The sequence below is a fragment of the Taeniopygia guttata genome, chromosome 7, assembly GCF_048771995.1.
Source record: "Taeniopygia guttata chromosome 7, bTaeGut7.mat, whole genome shotgun sequence".
NCBI lineage: Eukaryota > Metazoa > Chordata > Aves > Passeriformes > Estrildidae > Taeniopygia > Taeniopygia guttata.
Window position 1 is genome coordinate 12,331,805 of NC_133032.1, and position 22,633 is coordinate 12,354,437.

At 40.1% G+C, this 22,633-nt stretch overlaps 1 protein-coding gene across 2 annotated transcripts in view; it reads right to left on the reverse strand.

Moving 5' to 3' along the window:
- Nucleotides 1–6,345, reverse strand: part of RBMS1 (RNA binding motif single stranded interacting protein 1) — a 142,439-nt gene extending 136,094 nt beyond the window's left edge. Inside the window, exon 1 of one of the 2 annotated variants that reach the window (XM_012574921.5) lies at nt 5,957–6,345. In XM_012574921.5, the coding sequence (XP_012430375.1) occupies nt 5,957–6,031 (75 nt within the window). In that variant the 5' untranslated portion in view covers nt 6,032–6,345. The remainder of the gene's footprint in view (nt 1–5,956) is intronic. The other variant, XM_002196717.7, reaches the window with a different exon arrangement.
- Nucleotides 6,346–22,633: the final 16,288 nt, after the last annotated feature.

Genomic DNA, 22,633 nt, shown 5'->3' on the forward strand with positions numbered 1-22,633 from the left:
GAAGAATACCAGCTGAGTTTTGAAAAAAAAAAAACATAAAAGATCTGTTTTATTCAAAGAAAATTAGCTTCTCCCCACACAACTTATTGCACACCTTTCATGACTGCTTTGGGATCCTGTGCTGAGGGTAAAGCTAGAAAATACACAAGCACAAATCAGACATTGTGTAATTCTGCCTTCTTACAGCTGTTGCCTACCTACTGGATATAAACTTCACATTCACAAACCCGGTGCCTGGAGGGGGTTAACAATCAAAATACAAAAGGAAAACAGCACTGAATAAATGTCTCAAGACTATTTAAAGTCATATATCAGTTTATCACTTTTCTGTTAAAGTCAGTCCCACATGACCATCAGAATCAGGATCGGCTCATATGTCTGCAGTAAAGTTACTAAAGAATCACAAAGAAGGACCAAAATTTTGTTGACATTTGTTAAATGACGCAAATCACACAGTATCAAATTAAGCCCAAAGCGTGGGGTACTGTAGGGATAAGTTTAGTCTCAAACTAATAGAATACAAAGCTAATAAGAACCTGTAATTTCCACCACTGATTCAGTGGAGAAAATATTTTTTACTTTGTCATTTTCAAATTCAGTCTGTAGCATGTGTGTATTTATCAACCTCTTTATAAGGAGGTTGTATTCTGGGAGAAAAGTTGTGGCTTTTTAAAAACTCTTTTTAACAGGAGAGAAAAATACAATATTAACACACTTTATGAATGTCGTTGCCACTTTTCCTTGATTCCAGCCCCAGTCACACAATCTCTTAAGTTGCACTCCCTAACTTTTGTTCCTCTGAAGTGAAGATTATGACCATCATGGCATTGCAACTCACCTCCAAATGATTAGCATAACCCAACAATAAATCAAGGTTCTAGTAAATGTTGCTTATCTGAAATGAAAGATAAAACTCATGTTGACTTCACTGAAGCCGGTGTTCCAGACGATGGTGGTGTGAAGTGTTTCTACAGTTCATGTTCTTTTATCTGATTTGTTTAGAGAGTTACAATGGTGTACACTAAAATACGTTATATGAATTCTTGCAGGACTTTGTATGAACTTTGCTACCATTCAACCCATTTCTAGAGAGGCTTTTGCATATATAAGCATTATTCCAGCAAAGGTTTCTAGAAATACTTCATTAAGGGTATATTTCTAGTTCATCACAGGCTACCTGAACCAAACTTTAGAAGTTAAAGGAGCTATAACTGGGACAAGGATAGATATGCCCATCACAAAACAAGCTGGCTGGAAAAATTACATAGAACCATCATTGTGATGAGTGATGAAAAGTTACTGGTCTGATGTATGGATGTAAACAGACTTTCTCAATTTTGGACTGAGATGTTTGGAAGAACAGAAGATGCTCTTTCTAGGTAATATTCTTAATTTCTCTCTATTTTCCATCCTCTGAAATAATTCTATAGAGTCAGAGGGATTATCCTACCACCAAAATGCTCAAGTTTTTCTTAAAATTGGTAGATTTTTGGAATTCTTTCCCTTCCACAGTATAGTACATTTTTGGAAGGAATTCTCTACATAGGTGCACAATAAACCTCCAGCCTGTCTGAAATGGGAGAGAACACATTAAAGAAGCTGAGGAGAATAATGGGATCAGGTAACTGTGTGGAGACAAGAAGCTTGCCTGCAACTAACCTGTGCTTTTCTTTTATTTCAATGAATTTCTAAGCTCAGCCAAGAACCACAGAGCTCACAACTACGGATAATGAATACAACTTCCCAGAATATAAAGTGTGCAAATGTCCAACATTATAAACATGCGTATTCTGCTTTACTGTAAACTTGTCTTTTACTATGTACAGATTTTACAGTCATAATGTATATGAAATAAACCTAACTAAACTGATTAGAATTACTAATCATTGATACTGGTGAAAATCAGCTCACAAGCTACTGAAACTTTTTAAAGGGCGACAGACCTCTGCTTGGTGAAGAATGCATGCTGAGGTACACATTAGCAGCAAACAATTAGCAGGTCCTACTTCTTCTGCTTTAGAAGCTGAAGGTTCTACATCAGTCTATTAATTTCATATATGGACACTAAACTGCAGCTTATCCAGTGTCTGCTAACAGGACAATTTCATGTCTACTTGGTTTAATACTGTTAACTGATTTCCTTCTTACTCTGCCATCAAGAGGCGTGGATAAAAATTAAGTGTTCCCATTTTAAAGTTTGCTCTCATCAACCTGAGAATAAGGTTTTGACATGGCAGAATCTGCTTGCTCACTACAGTTTATATCAATCTACAGTCCTGCCTACAAACCCACACAACTTCTAGAAATATTGGTTCTTCTCAGTGCTGCCAAAACAGCAGTTTTGCAGCTACCAAATAATAAAGTTCAAAGCCCACTCGAAGATAATTTAGCAAGATTCACAAGACTTCATTAGTTCTTGGTTTTATTACCTAATACCATACAAAATAACCAGAATTCAAGTATCATATAGGTATTATTTACAACTACTAAATGCTTACACTTTAGATAAGCCATGCTGTCTATAGGAAATGTTGCCTTCTTCCACAAACTCTCTCTTACACAAAGAGCTTTCCTTTATGATAGAGAAGCCTGCTAGTGGAATTACTCATATTGCCACATTACTCTCCAAGGGAATACCAGTAATACAGGTAGTTATCATGATTTAGTTGTAAACTGTTGTGTGCATTGTGATCCTGAATTCCATTTGATAAGGGAAAACAAAACATAGACCCACTTTTATTTTTTACTTGACCAAAGCAAATAGATTGTGGCCTAACATGTCTCTACACATTTCTATTTGTTTATGTGCACTCTGTCCTGTTAAATATTAAAATACCTCTGCCTGGCACAGGCAGGTTTTACTCCTGGGCAGACAGGCCTTTAAGCACTGGTAGAACACATGTATCTTAATGAAAATAATCTTTCAAAACATTGAAATACAAGATCTCTCAATTATAAGTAAAGCTTCAAGTATGGAAATTGGATATAACTGAGTTAAAATGTGAAAAGCAATGTTACAGAAATATGGTTAAAGAAAGCACCTAAACCATTAGAAACATCCACTGAACTTGGAAAATATTTTCGATGCTCTCTGACAATCCATACAATGTTGCAATACAGGAACTGTCCTAAAACATACACTCATTAGAAGACACAAAATTCAGCAGATATGTCAAATGTATCATTCCAGAGTAAAAACTGTCAGAAAACTGAAGGTTTTACAAGCTTCGACTTAAAGCCATTTCCAACTGTTTTCATTGCCATAATGATATTTCAATTTAAAAGTCTTCTTCCAATGGTAATTTTGTTCTTTTCATTTAAGCCCATGGTTTCACTAATCTCTTTTGATGCTGAGCTCCCTAAGACTAGAGGGAGGGAGGTGCTGAATCACAGCAAATATTTATATTTCCTCACAGAATATATCAGTGGACCAGCTTGAATACTTCACGAATAAGACTGTGAAGATCTAATTAAAAAATTGGTTTTTTTAAATTGTAACACATTAATATCAATTAAAATAGTTGACCACATCAACATCTTAACCTAAAGAGCCATTTAGGAATGTATGCAATTTATCTAATGAGTATTTTTGAGTACTCTGAAGAAAAAGCCACCTTCAAGAAATTCCTGTCACCTCCTAGTTATTGATTTGCAGATTATTAGTCAGCAGATTTTCCAGCATTATTTAAATAAGGATAAGATGAGAAGCAGAACTTCTTGTTCAGGAGATTTTCATACCTCCCCCAGTATAGTCATGTACTATTACCCACTGTTCATTCGGCAAAGGCGATTCACTTCTATTATCATTTGTCTTTAATAAAACCCAAAGATTTCTCCAGAATTACTGAAAGAGTGGACATAGAGTGGACAGTGAGCTGTTTTAGGGCCCAAAGAACAGAACAGCTAAAAACTATGAATTAAATTAATATTTCTACACGTTCAGAGGGGATCCATTGTGGGAAGATTGCTTATATTACTGGATTCTGCATACTTGAGTATCAAAACCTACTGTCACAGGCCCCTGTATCTATACCAAGAAGACACCTATTTTTCTTTTGTTTCTTTTATAAAATCAAGATCTCTGAAAACAGGAAACTTTCATTGGATCTCAGATATTTCAATTCATGTGTGTAGGTCAAATGGCTCTGAGTTCTCTCTGCTGAAACAGAGCAGTGTAATTTCAGGCTGTATAATTTTATAGCAAATTCTGAAAGGCAGTTTGAAGATGTCATTGACTGTAATACAAATCAATATTAAATTATCTGTACAGGAAACATTTTCAAAAGACGGTCCATCATGTTTTCTCAGAGGATCATGGATTTCTAGGATTATTCTTTACTAACTACTATAAGCTATCAGAGTTTATCTCCCTCTTAAATTATTTACAGGTCAAAACAGCCAAGTGACTGCTTTATATATATATTACATGTTATGTACTTGGTTTGTAACTTACAATTGCCACACAAAACCACGAGCATAAAAGTTCTGAATAAAGACATTTGTTTCATTTGAGAATGTGCATATAGTCATATAGCTAAATGATGCAAGAGGCTGTCCCTTTAGGTATTCCACCTTTCTTTAAAATAATGCATTAAATATATGTATGTAAACAGTACTGCAGTGATTACTCTGCAGCTTAATCTTCAAATGGCTATAGTCTGTCCATCTTTAGCCTGATGTCAATTACATATGTAACTGATTAGTCATTTCAAATCACCTAAAGACCTTCATCACATTTCTATCAATTTCTGTATATATATGAAAGGACATTTCAAAGCCTCCTCACTGCTGCCTTGTAGAATGTCTCATGACTGTCAAATGGAATTTATTTTTCAGCCAAGCAGTCTAAAATACATTTCACAATACAGTAACACAAACACAATAAAAAGAAGAGCCGATCAAGTGTGCAGATAAAGGAAAGGGAATTCTTTACTGTCATTGCCAAAGAGGCAAGACAGTTCAATAGCAAAAAAATAGAAAAATCACAACCAAACCCACACCACGGTAATAACCTCTAAAAAAAAGTTCACACATAGAAGCCTCATATGGGTCTGTTTTGATTTGTGAGGAGTGTCACTGGTGGTTGGAAAGGCTTATGCTAAATGTTCCAGACAGCTGATGCAACCACCCCTGCATCTGCCAGTTTGCAGCATGATGCTTCTAGAGCAGTGGGGCCGGCTGCCCTTAAAGACTTGAAGGAGAAAGGGAAAAAGGTGGAGATCCTCCACCGCAAGAACTACTAGCATCAATATCTCCGCAAACAGCAGCTACCCGTGTATAACATTAATCATCACCACTCGGACCCTCAGTGCGTTTTTTAATCCAGTTTGAAAACTGCGAGGTGGCAGCTCACAAAGGTCCAACTCCACAGACAATGAGTATCCACCCGAAACCGACAGCTTCCCCAGTGCCCGTATTTAATTGGAACGACGGCCATCCCCACCGCAGCAGCAAGCACGCCCTGCCACCCCCGATGTCACGGCACCCCCGCCGCGGCTGAGGCACGGCCATGGCAGCCCCGGCCGGCCGAACTTCGGCTCCTCTCCGCCTTCCCGGGGCTGCGCTGGGGGAAGGCAGCGGGAGCGCGGCCCGCAGCGCTCCGCTCTGCGGCGGGGCGGCCGAGGACGTGGTTGGGAAGGAGGAGACACGCCGGGAGCCCTGGGGAAGAGGAGGGACCGACAGCGGGAGGGGAAAGGAGAGAGGGGAGTCAGGTCGGAGACTGCACGGTCGGGAGCGAGAAGGGAGCGGTGGAAGCCCGGCGGGGGCTCCCGGGGCGGCGGCGGACGGCAGGAAGGGGCTGCCGGCTCTTTCCTGTCTCCGTCCCCCGCTGCAACCTGACCGCCTCCCCCGGGCCGTGCCCCAGCCGCGGAGCTCCCGCCCGGACTCGGCCCTGTCCGGCCGCCCGGAGCGGGGCCAGCCCCAGACCCGCCGCGCCGCCCGGCGTGCCGGACCCTACCTTCGCCTGCAGATACTGGGGGTAGTAGTAGGTGGTGTACTGGGGGTACATCTGCTGTTTCCACACTTTGCCCATGAAGCTGGAAATGTAGCCTGCAGTGCAGGGATGGGGGGGTACTTTGGGGGGCTCCAGCCGCCTCTCCGTCTCTCTCTCTCCCCTCCTGCCTCTTCCTCTCCGGCGGCGGCGGCTGCTGCTGCTCCTCGGCCGAGCTCAGACCTTCCTCCACCCAAGAGCCGGAGCGGAGCGGAGCGGGGGCAGGCACTCTCGCTCTCTGCCCGGGAGTTGCTGCCAAGTCCCCGCCCGGCCGGGCCGAGCAGCAGCGGCAGCGGAGCGGCGGCGCGGGGAGCGCTCGGGGCCGGCGCGGCGGTGCCAGGCGGCGGGGCAGGGCTGGCGAGGGGCGGGGGACAGGGGCGAGGGGAGGCGCTTAGCCCCGCTCGGCGCCCGGGCCGAGCCCCAGCCGTGGCCCCGCGGCGGGGCAGCCCCGGGGCGGGGGCCGGTTCGGCCCGAGGGCCGCTCCAGCGCCGGGGAGAGCTGCGGTGCCCGGCGGGAGCGGAGCGGAGGCTTTCCACCTTCTGGAGAGAGGAGGAGGAGGACGAGGAGGGCTGCAGTGGCCGCATCGCGCCCGGCTTGGCTCTGACCTAATTAGCCTGGTTATGCTTTGTTACCGCCTTCCCTCTTTTGTGCTGAGCAGTGGTGCAGGGCACAAGCTGGAGGGGAAAACTGGGTACAATTTTGGAAAACCAAATTTGGCTTTAATTCCGCCTGACGGTATATATGACGGTCCATTTATCTGCCGGAGCAGAATAGACTGCAGTGCTAAAATCCGTTTACAGAGCAGCAACCACAAAGCCAGACCAAATTCTCTGTCTGGCCCATTGCACGTTCTTAAATTTGCACTTTAGCCAGTGGTGTTGAGTTCTCCAACAGGAAACATTACTGTTTTATACAGTAATAGCTATATTTTTTCACTTAAATATTTTCTCTGAGAAAGCTGATTTCCTGAACATTAGCAGCACACTATGCTCTACTGTTGTGTGTAAAAAACACAGTCCAGTGGGTTTACTTCTGACAAATCCATCTTGTTTCAACCCAAAGATAACCTGATCCTCAAAGCATTAAGCAGATGCCATTTCTTTGTCACACTAATCACAATCATTTTTGTATTGCAGCACTGTTTGATTAATAAAACGTGTATAAGGTCCACCAAAACTCCTGGTTTTATTAATATCAGCCAAAGTAAATGTGATAATAGCAGAAAGACATATTAAAAACCTGAAGGATATACAGGCATCCCAGGGTGATAGCAAAGGCAGCCTTTGTGCAGCCATGAATCCCTGGTGCAGGCTGAGCAACGAGAGGTAACTGCAGTCTTCCAAATTCCAGCTGAGCAGAGGACAATTATGCAAATGACATTGCAGCTCTCCTTGCCAGCTATTAAGATCACTTTAAAAGTTTGGAGTTTTTTCTTTCCAGGGAAGAGAATTGTACACACTTTGCAGTCCACACAGATTAAAGGACTAGTTGCATCTTTAGGAGAAGGCGTTTTCTCCAGAAAAGGCATGGGAGCTTTTGAGTTTTGGTTAGGTTTGGGGGGTTGTTTGGATTGTTTTTTGTTTGTTAGCATACGGCTAGAATGACTATGAAAACAAGTAGAAACACAAAAACATAGGAGTTGGTAATGTTTTCTGTAAGAGGGACAAAGATTAAAGCTAGGGAAAAGCTGAACAGAACAAAAATATCAGGTATTCGAGGGGGTTAAGAATGTGCATCTGGAGAAGCTGAAATGGCCATGGCTAAAATCAGCTGTTTTCTGTTTACTGGTGTTCACGCAGTGGAAAAAAGCACACAGGCAGCAATTATCTCCAAAGAATGCCAGGTAACATGGCTCCAGGGTAGTGCGTTGTCAGAGGACAGCAGAAATTAAGTTTCGGAGCTTCAAGGGGAAATGTGTTACTACAGCCCAGATACGTGAGGATACTGTTGTAGACTGCTTTGGGAACTGCCAAATTGTGGTCTGAAGTTCTTGGTTGAACTACAAAGAATGTGGTGCTGGCCTCTCATAAGCTGACAGGTTACGGGTGCTAGTACACTTAATGTCCTTTAAAAAAAAAACAAAACAAGGAAAAACAAGAAATAAAGACTGATGGATGCACTTTGTGGGGATTTTCCTGAGGAGAAGGAAAGAATGAGATCTGAAAGAAAACGTTCTACTGAAGACATCTGGAAATACAGAGTGTTTTCCTAGAATCCATTTTCATGTAAACAGCAACTGTGGTTGTCACAAGTACATTGTGCAATTCTGTATGAGGAGAGAAGCACCCAGAAGGGAAAAAAAAAAAAACAAACACAAACCTTCAGGAAATGAGGAGAGGGGAAATGCAGCCTATATAATTCCACCATTTAGAACTGCAACAGTCTCCAGTTTAACTGTGTCAAGTTATAGGTAATGGCTGGTGGCTGCCAGCAAGAGGAGCAGCAATGCACTGCCACAACAGCTCCTGGAAGTGATGAAAGAACAAATCTGGCTAAGAGAGTATTTGATTTCAACCATAACAGCTAAAGCTGATCTCCAAGTTCCTTCCCAGTCTCTCTCGCAAAGACTTAGAACTTTATCAAACAAAGTCTTTTGCTCTAAAGATTAATCTCATCCCCAAAGATGTGTCGCCGTTAATGTAATGATGAAACCAATTTGGTTCCATTTTCAACCAGAATATTTTTTAATTAAAGATATTCTTTCATTGGAATATCTGTGAAGCTGACATTAAAGAAGTTAAAAATTCATAGTTTAATATTTGCCATTTAATTTAAAAAATAAGCCTGCAACTTAATACTGTAAACTTCTACAGTGCAGTGATGATCATTGAGAGTCTGAAAATAATACTCAGTTTTTATTAAAAATTTTTAGAAGATATAATTATTTTATTGGAATCATTTAAATGAGCTTCAGTTAGAGTAGTTTTTTTTTTTTTAATTGGAGTAGTTAAGGTGATTACTGAATTAATAATTGAAGAATTCTTGGATCAAAAAAAAATCAAATTTAGCATCACACAAGGCAATCTCTGTTTCTGTCTTTTTAATATGTTGATTCTTCAGCCAACTTAGAAATATGGATGCAAGTTGTGCAATACAGACAGAATGTCATTACAAATGAAACTTTAAATCAATTACTAATATCTTAACTTTTCATACTAATGGAAATGTTTGGATTTAATTACTTATTTTATGTTAATTGAAAGGCACATAAGAACTTTAAAATTGAAATAGTTTATGCCGTCTGGTGGTACCAACCCCTGTCATCATTACTAAATACTCACAAGGTTTAAAATGCTTCCCTCATTTATGCACCACACAAGGTATAGGATTGAGAAGGAAGAGAAACACTTAGGTGTGCTCTGGAAGGAAGTAGATACACGAAAGAGTAAAAAGTTATTCCTACGAAATGTTAAGGAAAACAGTAGTCCATGATTTTGTCCATGGCCAGAGTTCACTGAGTATTAATGAAACAATATTAAATTCTATTAAATTATAGAGGTTTTTCCTTTACATTACTTCTTTATCATGGATATTCTCTAACTGTTCAGGAGTGATTAAAATATGATGAAAACACAGTTGGGTTCTTGCTGCAGATGCCTGAGAAGCGCTGTAAGTGCTGCCATTCAGAGGAGTTTTAGGGCCACTCAGCTGAACCCAATCACTGGCTATGCACTGACTCTACCAGTGTTGTAAGAGAAATCCCATTCATGCTGTACAGATTAACTTAACCATCAGGAGTTCTACCCTAAGGCAGAAAAAGTCAAACGTAATGCAGAATAGGAGGGAAATGTATTTAAACCGTCTCACTTCAGGACCCAAGGGGACCGCTGTACTCTGCACCATTTGTGATCTTTGCACTGGTTGAGCTGAAAGAGACATACATGTTTGTGCTGAAATCGTTATTAGTATGACGCAGTTAGAGATATTTCAACAAAACTTCTTTTTCTAGTTAAGATACTAGCTTGAGTTTTAGGAGATCTTTCTTTGAAACCAGATCTACCACAGCATGTGGGTGAGAGGGTGAGCAAGTCGCTAAATTACCCTGTGCCTCACTTTTGTTTGCAAACTGTGTCAAACATTCACCCCGTTCTTTGCCTGCGCAGGGCACCACAATCGCTCGCTAAGAATCTGCCGAGTTCGATTCACATAAAAGGACTAAAACAAATGGAAACAGCGGCAGTGCATCAGTTGTGAATACAGAGAGGTCAGGTACTGCATCCGAATTCACGTACAAATGTTAACAAACCAAGAATCTATTTTACATCCTCAGACTGCACGTTAGGGCTGCAGAAATGCAGTGAGGTTTAAGCTGTCCACCAAAACTTCTTGCCATCAACACACACTGCTCCAATTACTTGCAAAACCTCCTTGTAATGCCACCCTTAGCCCGATCACAGGGCCTTGACTGCTTTGCAACACAAATGAAAGACTCTTCAATTTAGGTCCACTAGGCCACACTCAAGCACAAAGGCTAAATAAACGGCCATTGTTCATGGGCCACCAAGATGAAAAGCACTTGATTGTTGTCATCAATTAAATCAGCTCTCTAGCTTTAGTGGCTATTAACCCTTTCAGCAAATTCTTAAATATTTATTTCAACAGACAGACTACAATTCTGTACTTTTACAGTAGCTGTCCTGGTGTAAGAGCATTTCCTTGGAACACTGCTGAGTGTAGCGTGCCCTTGTTTATCCTTACAGCTGAGCCATGCACTGCACTGGCTCAGCTGCTCGTGACAGCTGCAGGCACCGCAATTCACTTCTGAAAATCTACAGGGCTATACAGTATTCTAAGATTGTGCAAGTGAAGCATTTAGCTGGCACTAACATATAGGCATTTAACATGCTTCTGTATTTGAACCTCCCCTTTCACGGTTGCATGTGCAGCAGGCAATGCTCCCACTATTGGCAATGGACACCCACAAAAGATGCCTCCAGACTGCTCATGAAAACAGGTTGTGTTTGCAGCTAAACATATCACCATGAATCTGTGTGATAACCTTTTCCTCATGTTTAGATAGGTCTGAGAGTATCCTTTCCCTCATAAGTGCCCCAGTTTCTATATTCTGGTTTACCCCAAGACACCCAGCTAACAGAGATGATTGCATACTAAAAGCAATTTGGTTTTTTTTCCAGCATTCTCCATAAAACCTTGTGAGGCACTTTTTGTTGGTCTAGCTCTATAGATCTATTCAATACATGCTTTATGCAAATAGTCTTTTCACTGATGGCAACAGTGAGTTGTATTACATGTCTATGCTCACTCTAGGGTTGAAGTAGTTAAGAATCCCACTTCTATTCATATATTATTTATCAGAAACTTCTATCCCACACAGTTCCTAACTATCCTGGAGTCTCTCTGGCAATAGTCTCTCTTCACCGTGCGAGCGGATGAACAAGGAACAGAATAATTGTAGCTCTATAAAATATTGACCAGCTACAACTCTTTCATTAAGACATTCCCTTTCAGTTTTCTCATCTCAGTTTCAGGGCAGTTTTTGCCATTCCTCCCCTTTCTCCTTAAACACCAAGGCCATCTTGTTTTGGCTGCAGTATAATAAGAATAACTGTGGGTGTCTTTTTATCAGCTTGACCAAGCAGCCATGGTTGGTCCTGATGGAATTCAAACCATTGATTTTAAACATTTATAGATAATTTGGAACAAGTATGTTTGTTTTTTTTTTTTCCTGTCATGCAAACAAAAATTGAAAGTTTCATTAACACAGACAACAGACGTCTTGTTTCTGAAGACTTTAGGGACATATTGCACTGTCTTTAGGCACATCTTAAGCAAGTGAAGGCTCCAGGCTTCATTCCAATATGACCCTAAATGCCCCTCAATTTTCCTATTTTTGGAATAAAGCTATTCCAAAGCATGAAATGTCCACCTTCCAATCTATACACAGCTGTATTTTAGACAAGTTGTACAGCTTATAAACCACCTAGCAAATCTTTCCAGCGTCTCAAACTACTCCTGCTGCTTCCATCACACCCAGAAGCACCTTGAGCTGCCCCACACCCTTGTGTGGTCCCACATAAGGGTGAGCTGGTTTAATTCAAGTGCTGGCTGGCCAGATGGCCCAGGCTGAACCCCACCTGGGGGCTCTCAAGCAGCACACCAGCTTCCTTGCCCTTTCCCACCTACTGACTTTCAAGCAGCCTTCAGGGTCATCCTAGCTGTGACCTCTGCTCTACCATCACCTTTCACTGAAATCTCCTGCAGGCTTCAAAAATCATGATGGCATAAGGGATGATGAATGTGAATAGGGAAAACAATTGCATGAGCTTCCTTGCCTTATGAAAGCACATGAATAATTCAAAAACATAGGCAATTAACCCATAATCATTAGGTTCTACATTTTTGATGTCTTAAATTTTTAATTTAATGAAACCAGAGAATAAGTCATTTTATTGAACATTTGAACCCCCTTTTTCACATGAACCAAACACAGTATTTATCTCAACAGATACCTATTAGTGCTATTTTTATTTTATTTTCTTTACACACAGAAAAGGATCAGACCACACTGCTATTTTGAATTAGTCCATGTATTTGAGTTTCATTCACAATTTGTCATGTTTATGACAAACTATTTGTAAATGCTGGACACACTGTATACATGCAGATTAACACAGTGCAATATATTGTCAGAACTAATAGGTGATGTGTCTCTACTGCATAATTCAGAAAAACATTAAAGTGTCAGCACCCTTAATCTCCTGTAGAAATGGAAGCTTCCTCCTTGGCTTTGGATCCATCTCTGTGGTCTAGATGAAGTGCCAGCTCTTCAGTCAAGCTGGGGTGATTCATTCTAGCTGATGACCCTGCTGTGGATGTCCTAGCACTCCCTGCTGAAATAGCCATGCAACACTCACAAAGCAAAGTTGAGCAACTTCATTTATTTTCCTCTGTCTGGCAGACATTAATGCCAATGCTGATAGGAATGTGTGGAACGAAGAGCAAGGCCCAGGTAGATCTCCCACTTATGGTGTATCTCTCAGGTGATTAAGAAGTTTTCTTATTTCTGAAAATTGATAGAGGAAGAGTGTCAATCTGATAAACTGAGATTCTTCTGGGTTCATTTTGTGATGTTTCAGGACATGCCAAATTCCTGAGTGAGAAAACAAACACTTTTCCATTTAATCATATTCATTATATTTATAAATCATCCTTTTACTGTGATAATGTCACAGTATTTTTTTTATTCATCTTCACAATACTTTTCTGAAACTATTTTTTTGGTGCATTCACAGGCATGAAACTGGGATGAGAAAGGTCTGTGTGACTTACAAGATTAGAAAGAACAATTTCTGTTGAAAACAATAGAAATAAAATAACAATATATATTAGGGGAACCCCCCCCCCAAAAAAAAAAAAAAAAAAAGAAAAAACCAAAACCAAACAAACAAAACCCCCATAATTTTGGATTTTCTAATTCCAAGGCTAGTTTTCCAGTTTTGGACCAGCTTAATAAGTTTGTTGTTTCCAGCATAAATAAGTGAATGCACTAAAAAGACTTTGAATTCTCATCTGTAGGTTTAACTGTTTCGTATCTACCTTGTTTCCTAAATTATGAGTCTTATGTTAATATAGTTCTTCCCTTCCTTGGGATTTCATGTCTGTCAGAAACATTGTTGTACCAAAAAAATATTTCAGATAGACAGTAAAATGTGCATAGCATTTAAAAACCTTTCCAGTTCTTGTGTTTCACAACAACCCTTTATAAACCAATGTGCATTTATTTTGGTGGTAAGCTACCCAAACAAAAATATTGCATTTGCAGTTCTTGTCTCTAGGGCTTTAATCCACTGAGAAACTTATGAAAGTACTCACTGATTGTGGGATAATATTTCTATCAGATGTTAGCAGTATTTATTGCATCATTTTATGAATTCTGACTCTTTTAAAAAATAGTTTGATGTATATAAAGTACTTTTGCTTCCATTTTCACTAGGGGAGACACAAAGACATTAAATCTCCAAACATGTGTTCCAAGGGGACCTAAAAACTGTAAATAAACAAAGCAAAGTCTGAGCTGTAATCAACACATCTCTAGCAATGAGGAACATTAATAACTTTTTCTCAGAGGACTTAGACACTAGCAAGTATTTGATAAACCTTGCAATCATCTTTAGAATTTATAGTTTCAGATTTTCATACTTTTATAGTGGCTTATCAAACATATTAGGAATTCACAAAGGTTTTATAGTTTTAGTTTATTCTAATTTCTAGTTCTTTTACAACCTTAGTCTCCCTACAAAACCTAAGGAACGCCAGCATCTGTGCCCACAGCTGTAGGGCAGAATTCTCAGAGGATCACACACAGTCCTGTGCGTGGGGCAGAACAACGCGCGGGCACCCCGGACACTCAGACCTCAGCAGTGCCTGCAGCTCCTGCACAGGGCAAAGAGCAGGGCAGGCACCGAGCTCTTCTCTCTGCTGACAGTGACCTGACCCGAGGGAAAGGCAAGGAGCTGTGTAAGGGCAGGTTTAGGCTGGATATTAGAAAAAGCACTGGGACAGGCTGCCCAGGGAAGCGCAGCCTGGCCGAGTTCAGAGCTCGGCCAGCGCTCTGGGGCACGCTGTGCGGCTCGTGGCGATGGTGCTGTGCCGGGCAGGGAGCTGAGGACCGCTGTGGGTCCCTGCCCAGGCGGCAGAACCCGTGAGGCGGCAGCTCCCACGCGCGGGCGGGGCCCTGGCGGGGCCCGGCGCTGGGCCGGCTCTGGCGGGGCACGGCGCCCCCTGGCGCGGCGGGCTCGGTACCGGCTGAGGGCCGCGGGAGGCCGGCCGGGCCCCGGGAAACTCCGGGCCCCGGGAAACTCCGGGCCGGCCTTTGTGCTCGGTCCCGGCCTCCGAAACCTTCCAAGTGCGAGGCGCCGGGTGCTGCTCGCTCCCGGCCGGGTGCCAGGAGGGAGATCGTCTCCCAGGGGCACAGGGGGCAGCCCGCAGAGCCCCGGCACCGCTCCCTGCCTGGCTCCGGTGGTTCCCATCTCTACAAACCGGCCGCATTCGGCCTTCCCACCCCCATGGTGACAGAATCACCGAATGGTTTGGGCTGGAAGGGACCTTAAATATCTACTTACAACACTCCTGCCATGGGCAAGGACACAACAACGCCATTCTGAATACTAAATAAAATAAAGTAGGTTTTGTTCTTTATTTCTCATTTGTTTTTATAAATACAGAGATGGCAGACCATGCTGAAAGCCCTTCTACCTTTTCCTACTTTTTTTTTCATACTATTTGTTTAATCACGGTCACCACATATAATACATTTAAGACTAATTTCTTTAACTACTGATTGTGTATTTTCTTACCAGCCCTGGACATTTTTCCCATCTTAGAATCCAATTACACATTCAAAACACCCACAAAGGAAGTAAAATAATTCTAAGAGAACTGAAAATTTAATAATTACAATAACTGAAATGAATACTTGTTGATGATATGTTTACATGAGTATTTAGCAGAACTAAGAAAATGCACCATATATTTTTTTTACATATTTATACAATATTTTAGCCACAGCTGTCAGTTTTTAGTATAGTGCACGTTTTCTTGTTTCCAGTAAAAGGGAAAAAAAAAATATCTCTCTATAAAATGGTAAAATCAGTGGATGGGTTGCTCTGGCCTTTCAATTTCAATTTTTTTCTTTCTAGTTAAATTATGTTCTTTGCAAGATATAGGAAGACAAATTTCTTAGCAGGATAGGAGGTGAGGATATTCCTAGAAAACATATGCTCAATATAAAGTACTTTTGCAAAATGTATACATGAACCAACTCAGCTGGGAGCAGTGAAGACATTTGTGTGTGTGGTGGATATTCTTGTAGGCATAAATAAAAGGGCTCCAAACAGGGAGGAGCCTTTTTTCAAAACAGCCTAGTTAAAATGAAATTACATGTTTACATGAAGAACACCAATATTTGACTTCACATTTCAGCTCAGTCTCTTCAGTTTGTCAGAGGGAAAGGTTAGACATGGCTTTAGTCACAGTTGCTCACATAGCTGCTCACAGACATGACCTTTCTTCAGTCTGCTATTCAATCATGATATGATTCAAATCCAGGAGTCAGTTTTTATGTCTCAGTTTTTCCATCCTTGAGTATATTCAGGAAACTGAGAAAATTGCTTAGGGAGGATCATATCTTCTCATGAAGAACTTTTATTTTATTGCTAAAAGGTAAGCATTACACATCTTTTACCACGGGTCATTTGGCCATGCCTTGTGTCTGATGATCCAATTCCTATGAATAGTCCTTTTCATGGGTGTGACAGTCACTCAGTTATTCTTACTTGCACAACTCTTTTCATGCTGCTGTCCCTGTCCCTGTTTATCTCCCCATCTCTGATCCTCTCCTATTAGATTAAATTGTTAAGGGATCAGAGATAAGGGGTCGTGCTATGGTTCTTTGGATCTTGAAAACATAGGTGCTTACAATTTATGAAAAAACTAATTAATGAGGTACCACTTTTATCTAGAAAACCACCTCATTCAGAAAGAGGAAACAGATGTGGTAGGCTTTGGGCTCCATCCCTTTGAGAAGGGACTTGCTACCATGAAGATGGAGCACAGGATCCCAGCAAGCTGTAAGTTTTTTGTTTATCCATCTAATATCACATGGGATGAAAAAAAAAAGGCTTTATTTCCCCTGTGTCACTTTGTTTTTATAGTCTGCTGTGTTGCTGTATTGACTCCCTTCTCCAGGAAGAAGGCCAGCAGGCTCTTCTCTCTGGAGTTCTGCAGCTCTAGAGTTTGGTTTCTGAAAGTTATAGTGGAAAAAGGTGGGGATAGGGGCAGATCTTATTGAGAAAGAACTGTTTTCTCTTTCAAGCTTGTTACCTATGAGTCTTTTCTTTCCCTTTTACTTAAACCTGCTCACTAACAAAAAAAACACCTAAATTATACCTGTCTCTCTCAGATGGAGAGACGAAACACTATTTTGTTGGGTTAGAGAAAGAAGTTGCAATATGTGCTCTCAGATAAATTATATAATGTTCTCACTATCAAGTCTTGTACTACTCACAAACGTAAAAAAGCACTACTCTAAAACACTGGATTGTCCTGCATTTTGCACAGCATAGAACTCCATCAGGCCACTATCAGAAGAAGATTATTTTAAGTCTTATGGATAAACATTTTTACTCAGCACTGGGGTTCACAGTAATAATTTGCCATGGACTTCCAAATTCTTACAACCTGTTTCTTCTTTTAAAAATGTTCCATGAGATACTTGTCCCTTTCTCAGTAGCTGTGCACTCACAGCAACTGAAAATATTATTTGTACCAAAAAAAAGAGAAAATAGCTGCACAGAGGTAATTATCTTTCCAAACCATCGTGTTTGACAGTTCTGTTTTACACTTGTGTCATATTCTCAACAGTGCCTTACCCTAACTGGCTAGCAAGTGACCTACCTCAGTCACACCATAAAGAGTTAGCAAAGCCAGCCTAAACTGTGACTTCCCAAGATGCTTATTTCATGGTTATTCCAGGAGATTAATTGGGATGCATTGGAGAAAAATTCCAAGGAAGCCAGAGAACTGTGGTTGTCCCACTGAAAGAATAAATAAGCACAGGAGTTTAGCCTTCAAGGACAGCCAACAATTCAAAAGGACAAACTGGCATCATTTTAGGCACAGTGCTAGGCAAACAAAAAAAACCCAAATCAGTTAGCATTTAGCATCCAGAAAGCTCAGTGGCTTTGTTGAACAGCTTTGGACCATGAAACTTGAGAAATTTCTGCAGGGGTGTTAGCACTTCCTGGCTTTGGCAAGGCAGGAAGTATTGCACAAAATAGCTCTTATCAGGGTATTTTGGTGTCGCCAGTCCAAGTGCCAAAGCAGCCCAAGAAGTCTCAGGCAATTATAAATGCTAACATACAAAAGAAAAAAAAAGGTGAAAGTCTCTGAGTATAAAGAAAGCATAAACTTAGAATACTTTTTAAAAATTTAAACCAACACAAGTCTACCCTGAATTAATGAGTTTTCCCTTAATTTCAATAGTGTCATGCATTAAACTGTGAAACAGCAGAGAAACACTTTTCCTGTAAATATTTTAGCAGAAAACATGCTTTAAATAATTGGCCTTAGTGAAAAAAATCCAGAACTATGCACATTACAAGCCAAACACTAACAAAATCATCTAGGGTATGATAATAGTAAGGAACTAACTGATCTCACAGCTACATTGTCATTATTATTTGCTACATATTAATGATGCTTTGTATAAGTTGCTTTATTTCTTCCTTCAAAAGGATTACAATCTAAACTAACACAGACCCAGAACAGATGGTATAAACAGGGAAGGTAAAAGTGGAGAACAATAGGCAAGCCCAATCTACATGTATTCCATCTGTTTAAAATTAATGCTTTCATCACATTTTATTGGAGATAAAAATTAATATCTCCACTTGGTCATGAGAGAAGTACATGGATGGAGGTGAAAAATGCAGACTCTGTGGTCTGCTTTCTTTCAACAAAAAAATATTCCCAGGCATCCTCACAGGAGCAGGAGGAGGTGAAGAGCTGATAGGATGAAATGTCAGTCATTCTCCACTGCATTATCCTAACCAACCCACTAGAAATTTTAAGCACAATTCAATGATAATATATAAGAATTAATTATAGTGAATCATCCACCTCACAATGTCCATGTTCAGAAAGATTCAGGTATCTATGATCTCAAGAAGGGAGAGAAAGAAAAGTAAGGTTTAAGCAGAAATTTATTTCTTACTTTTTAGCTTGCAACAGCTCTTCAGTGGTGAAAAGCCTTATAGGTATAAGGTGTGGATCTCTATTTAGAGCTGTGGAGGTTCCTTTCAACAGCACATGAGCATTCTGTGCTGGAAAGTACCTCACCTTGGCTTTGTATGAAGGCAAAATCCAGAATAAGTCAAAGTTGGTGTGTTCCCATCAGCGCACGTGAGATAAATGAGAATGAGTGACATTGAGGACATAAACATTTTAAAGATCCTCTGCCTCTTCATTTGACCTGCAAAATGCATGTTCTCCTGTTATAGCTGTCCTTGGTTCACTACTTCCTTACTAACAGCACTCAGAAACCGTGCAGTGACAGCTTCCTTTGTAAAGCACTTCCCAAAGGCCCTGGAGCAGAGTAGGATTTGCAGCACATGAGGAAAGCAGGCATGCATGCTTTCATACATGGGACAGATCCAAATATAGACTCATTAAAGCAGGAAAAAATTGAAGCAATGAAGTCCACATCAACTTGTACACAGAGATCGCTATACAGATAGAATGGAAAACACAAAATCTATGTCTTTCTGCAAAGCGGCAGAACTTGAGAGTGATAAGATAGAAAGCAGGCAAAACAGAAGTTTTTCAAAGCAATTTTATTATTGCATATATTTGGACAAAATCCAAATAAAATTCAAAGTATCCCATGAACAGCACACTCATCAAAATTTGATTACCTATGTGTATTGGAAACCTCTCATCACCAGCTACCCAACTTCATGTCCCTTACGACTGCACAAGTCCTGTGACAAAGCCAGTTCCTACTGTGTTCCCAGCCACTCTTACTGCCTGACACGACCTCTACAACACCCCTCTGCCTCCATCTACTGCTTCAGCCAGAGGCAGCAGTTTCAGCCACTGGTTCCCAGTCAAAGAGTGATCGAGGCCCAGGCAACTTTAGCTGATTGACTGGTGACAGTCAGAGCACTGATCACTGCTGAGCTCATCGTGCAGCCTCTCCCTTCCTGGGGGCACTGCTTGGTGCCTCTTTCCTTCTCTCTTTCTATTCATCTGATTTTCCCAAAACCTGTTGGAATTTGATGGGTGAGATTTCCGTCTTTCTGCCTAATTTCAATTAATCTTCCACAATTTCAGCACCAGGGTTGAGAATTACTAGAGGATGCACACAAAGTGCAACTTCAGAACACTGTTTCTGGATGACACCCAAGCTCTTAGAAAGGCGTGTAAAGGCTCTTCAGAGAAAATGTTGCTCACCAGCATTGGTACCACACACCAAGAATGATGGGATTAGTGCTGATCCTCCCAATTGTCCTTGGAGTTTGTGATGGGTCCATGACAACTCAAGGATGTTATAAAACAATAGCAGTGTAGCTGTACTAAACACAGCTATAATATAGACCATGGTACATTCTCGCAGGTGAATAGTGATACTATGAATTATTTCCTGTATATTCCAAGACAGTTCTTGCACAAAGCAGTGTCACAACACTGAACCTCTTTGCTAGTTACCACATTTATTTTAGTTCAGTGCAATAGCTCAGCTTCAGAATAACCCAGCAACAAGCTCAATTGATGAAGTCAAACTGAAAAAAATGTACTCTTTGCATAAGTTAGTTCAAGCATCTCTCTGAGTGGGATTTAGATCAGTGAATCTTTGTAATTCTGCCATTTGGTCTTGTGATTGCTGTGGGTTCTGCAAGCATATGTGCCTCCAGAGGAGAATTTTTCCATGTCTTCATTGGTTGCTCTACAGTAGCTCTATTTGATAGAGCAAATTGATGAACCACAAATTAGAAAAAGACGATTTTAAAAAGAACACCTATCTTCTCATTAATTCCTCAACTCTTTGCAAATATTCCTAGCTACAGTACCTTAGTTATGGTATTTATAAAGGAGGAGTGATCTATTAGAATCTTAATGAGATCTGCAGTAACCAGAGAAAACAAAATGATAATCAGAGGCAGGGTGGAGTTCTGATTACATTCTAACACTAGCTTTTTCACAAGAGAAATGCCATTCTAACTTACGCATAGGATGGATTTGAGGTTTTCTTTGAGGCATTTAAAGCTGAAAAAATAGATAACAAGATAGGAATAATTAAGCAGTTCTTAAGAAATCTTTGAGCTAATGAATAAGATACCAGTCTACAAATTCTGTAATCATAGTAAAGGTAGAAGAGCAAGTATTGCTGCATTTCAAAGGATATACAAGAAAAATATGTGGGATGTAAATTTGTAAGGAAAAATAGTAACAACTTTTTCTAGTAAGAACAGATATTGCTGGACAAAAATGTTCCCACAAATCTTCACTTGCAATAAGCTTTTCAGTGTTGAAGAATAATGGGTAGGATTTTATTCCATAGAAAATTTTAAATATTTTCTTTTCCTTTAGGGAATCAGGTTTAAGAAGACAACCTGCCAAAAAAAAATTGCATTGATTTGTCAGCAAAAATTGAGATTTGTTTTGGATTCTTTTTGTACCATTTACGATAAATAGGGAAATAATTAAAAATATTTTGTGGTTTTAAGTAACAACTCATAAAAACAGGACCTTTCTTCTAAAACATACTATATCAGAAGTGTCAGTGTAAGCAGAGCACTGAATCCGTGCCCCATTTACTTTTAGGAAATTGTGCATAAGCTGCTGAAGATGCAGACAACATGTTCTGAACATATATTTAGTGGGTAATACCAAAATAGAAGAAACGGAAGCTTGTGCTGGTGTACCAAACCTATCTCCAAGAAGAATAAATAAGATAATTTTAAGAAATAAAATAGAGCCATCAAGTTAATTAGAAAAGGTATAGAAAGAAAAGTATCAGCCGTACACCATAGAAGTCAAGAAAAGAGATACATCTGAGAATTCTTGTAAACTTTGTCACAGAAATCTATTAGGGCATCAGTCTTTAGACACTGACATAAATTTAGAGCTTTGTTAGAAATTCCAGGTGGTAACATATGATCTCTAAATATTTATGGCAATGCATTAGTATTCAGAAGGGATTAATGGATTTCCTGCTGAAGGCATTGGAAGCCTTTGGTGGTCAGATTTTTAAAAATCAAGGTGTTTATTTTGATTTTAAGGACTGTGAACTCAACAGCTTGTTCAAATGGGTGAATCGATTGTGTAATTGTAATGAAATTTCAGAGTATATCCTTTTCACCTGATTATGCCATAGAAAATAAATCACTAAGTGGAATCTCCTGGTTTGTTTGTTTGGTGTTTTTTTTCTTGACACAATGTTAGACAGGAATTTGAAAATTTAGATACAAATGAAAGATCCCTTTCTCAGTGCCTGGTCTTACTGACTTTTTAGCAAAAATATTATTAAATTTAATAATAATTAATATTCAGACAACGTTGATACTAAGATTTTGAAATAAAACTAAAATATTTACTCTATAATTTATTTTTCTTTGTGCCAACAGCTGCTGTGTGCTATCAGTGATGAAATCACATACTATAGAAAAGGAAAAGCCTATTAGATCATCTCCTGTGTCTGCTTCCCTCCTCCAAAACCAAATTGCTCCTCCCTTCTTGGAGTTTTCAAAATGGCCTCTATGTTTATGCTTATCAACCTGAATTCCCTGCTTTTCAAGACTATGGTTAAAATTTCTGTGCATTTTGTTAACAAAAGCTTCCATAAGAAAAGCAACAGAGCTACCTTGCAAAGCTATTAAAAATATAATCATTAAAACTTTTTACACCCATTTTCAGTTTTCACAATGGTTAGAATCAGCAACAGCATAAAGAGATAATTGCCGAGTGACAATAGAATAAATTCAACCAAACTGCAGTATGCTCATGTTATTCAAATGTTACTCTGTATATATATTTATTAATATGAGGGACCTTTCCTTTTTTACCTCAGACCACTTTCATCAGATCCTTGGTGGAAATGCTGTCATCTCTGGAAGGAATTGTCTA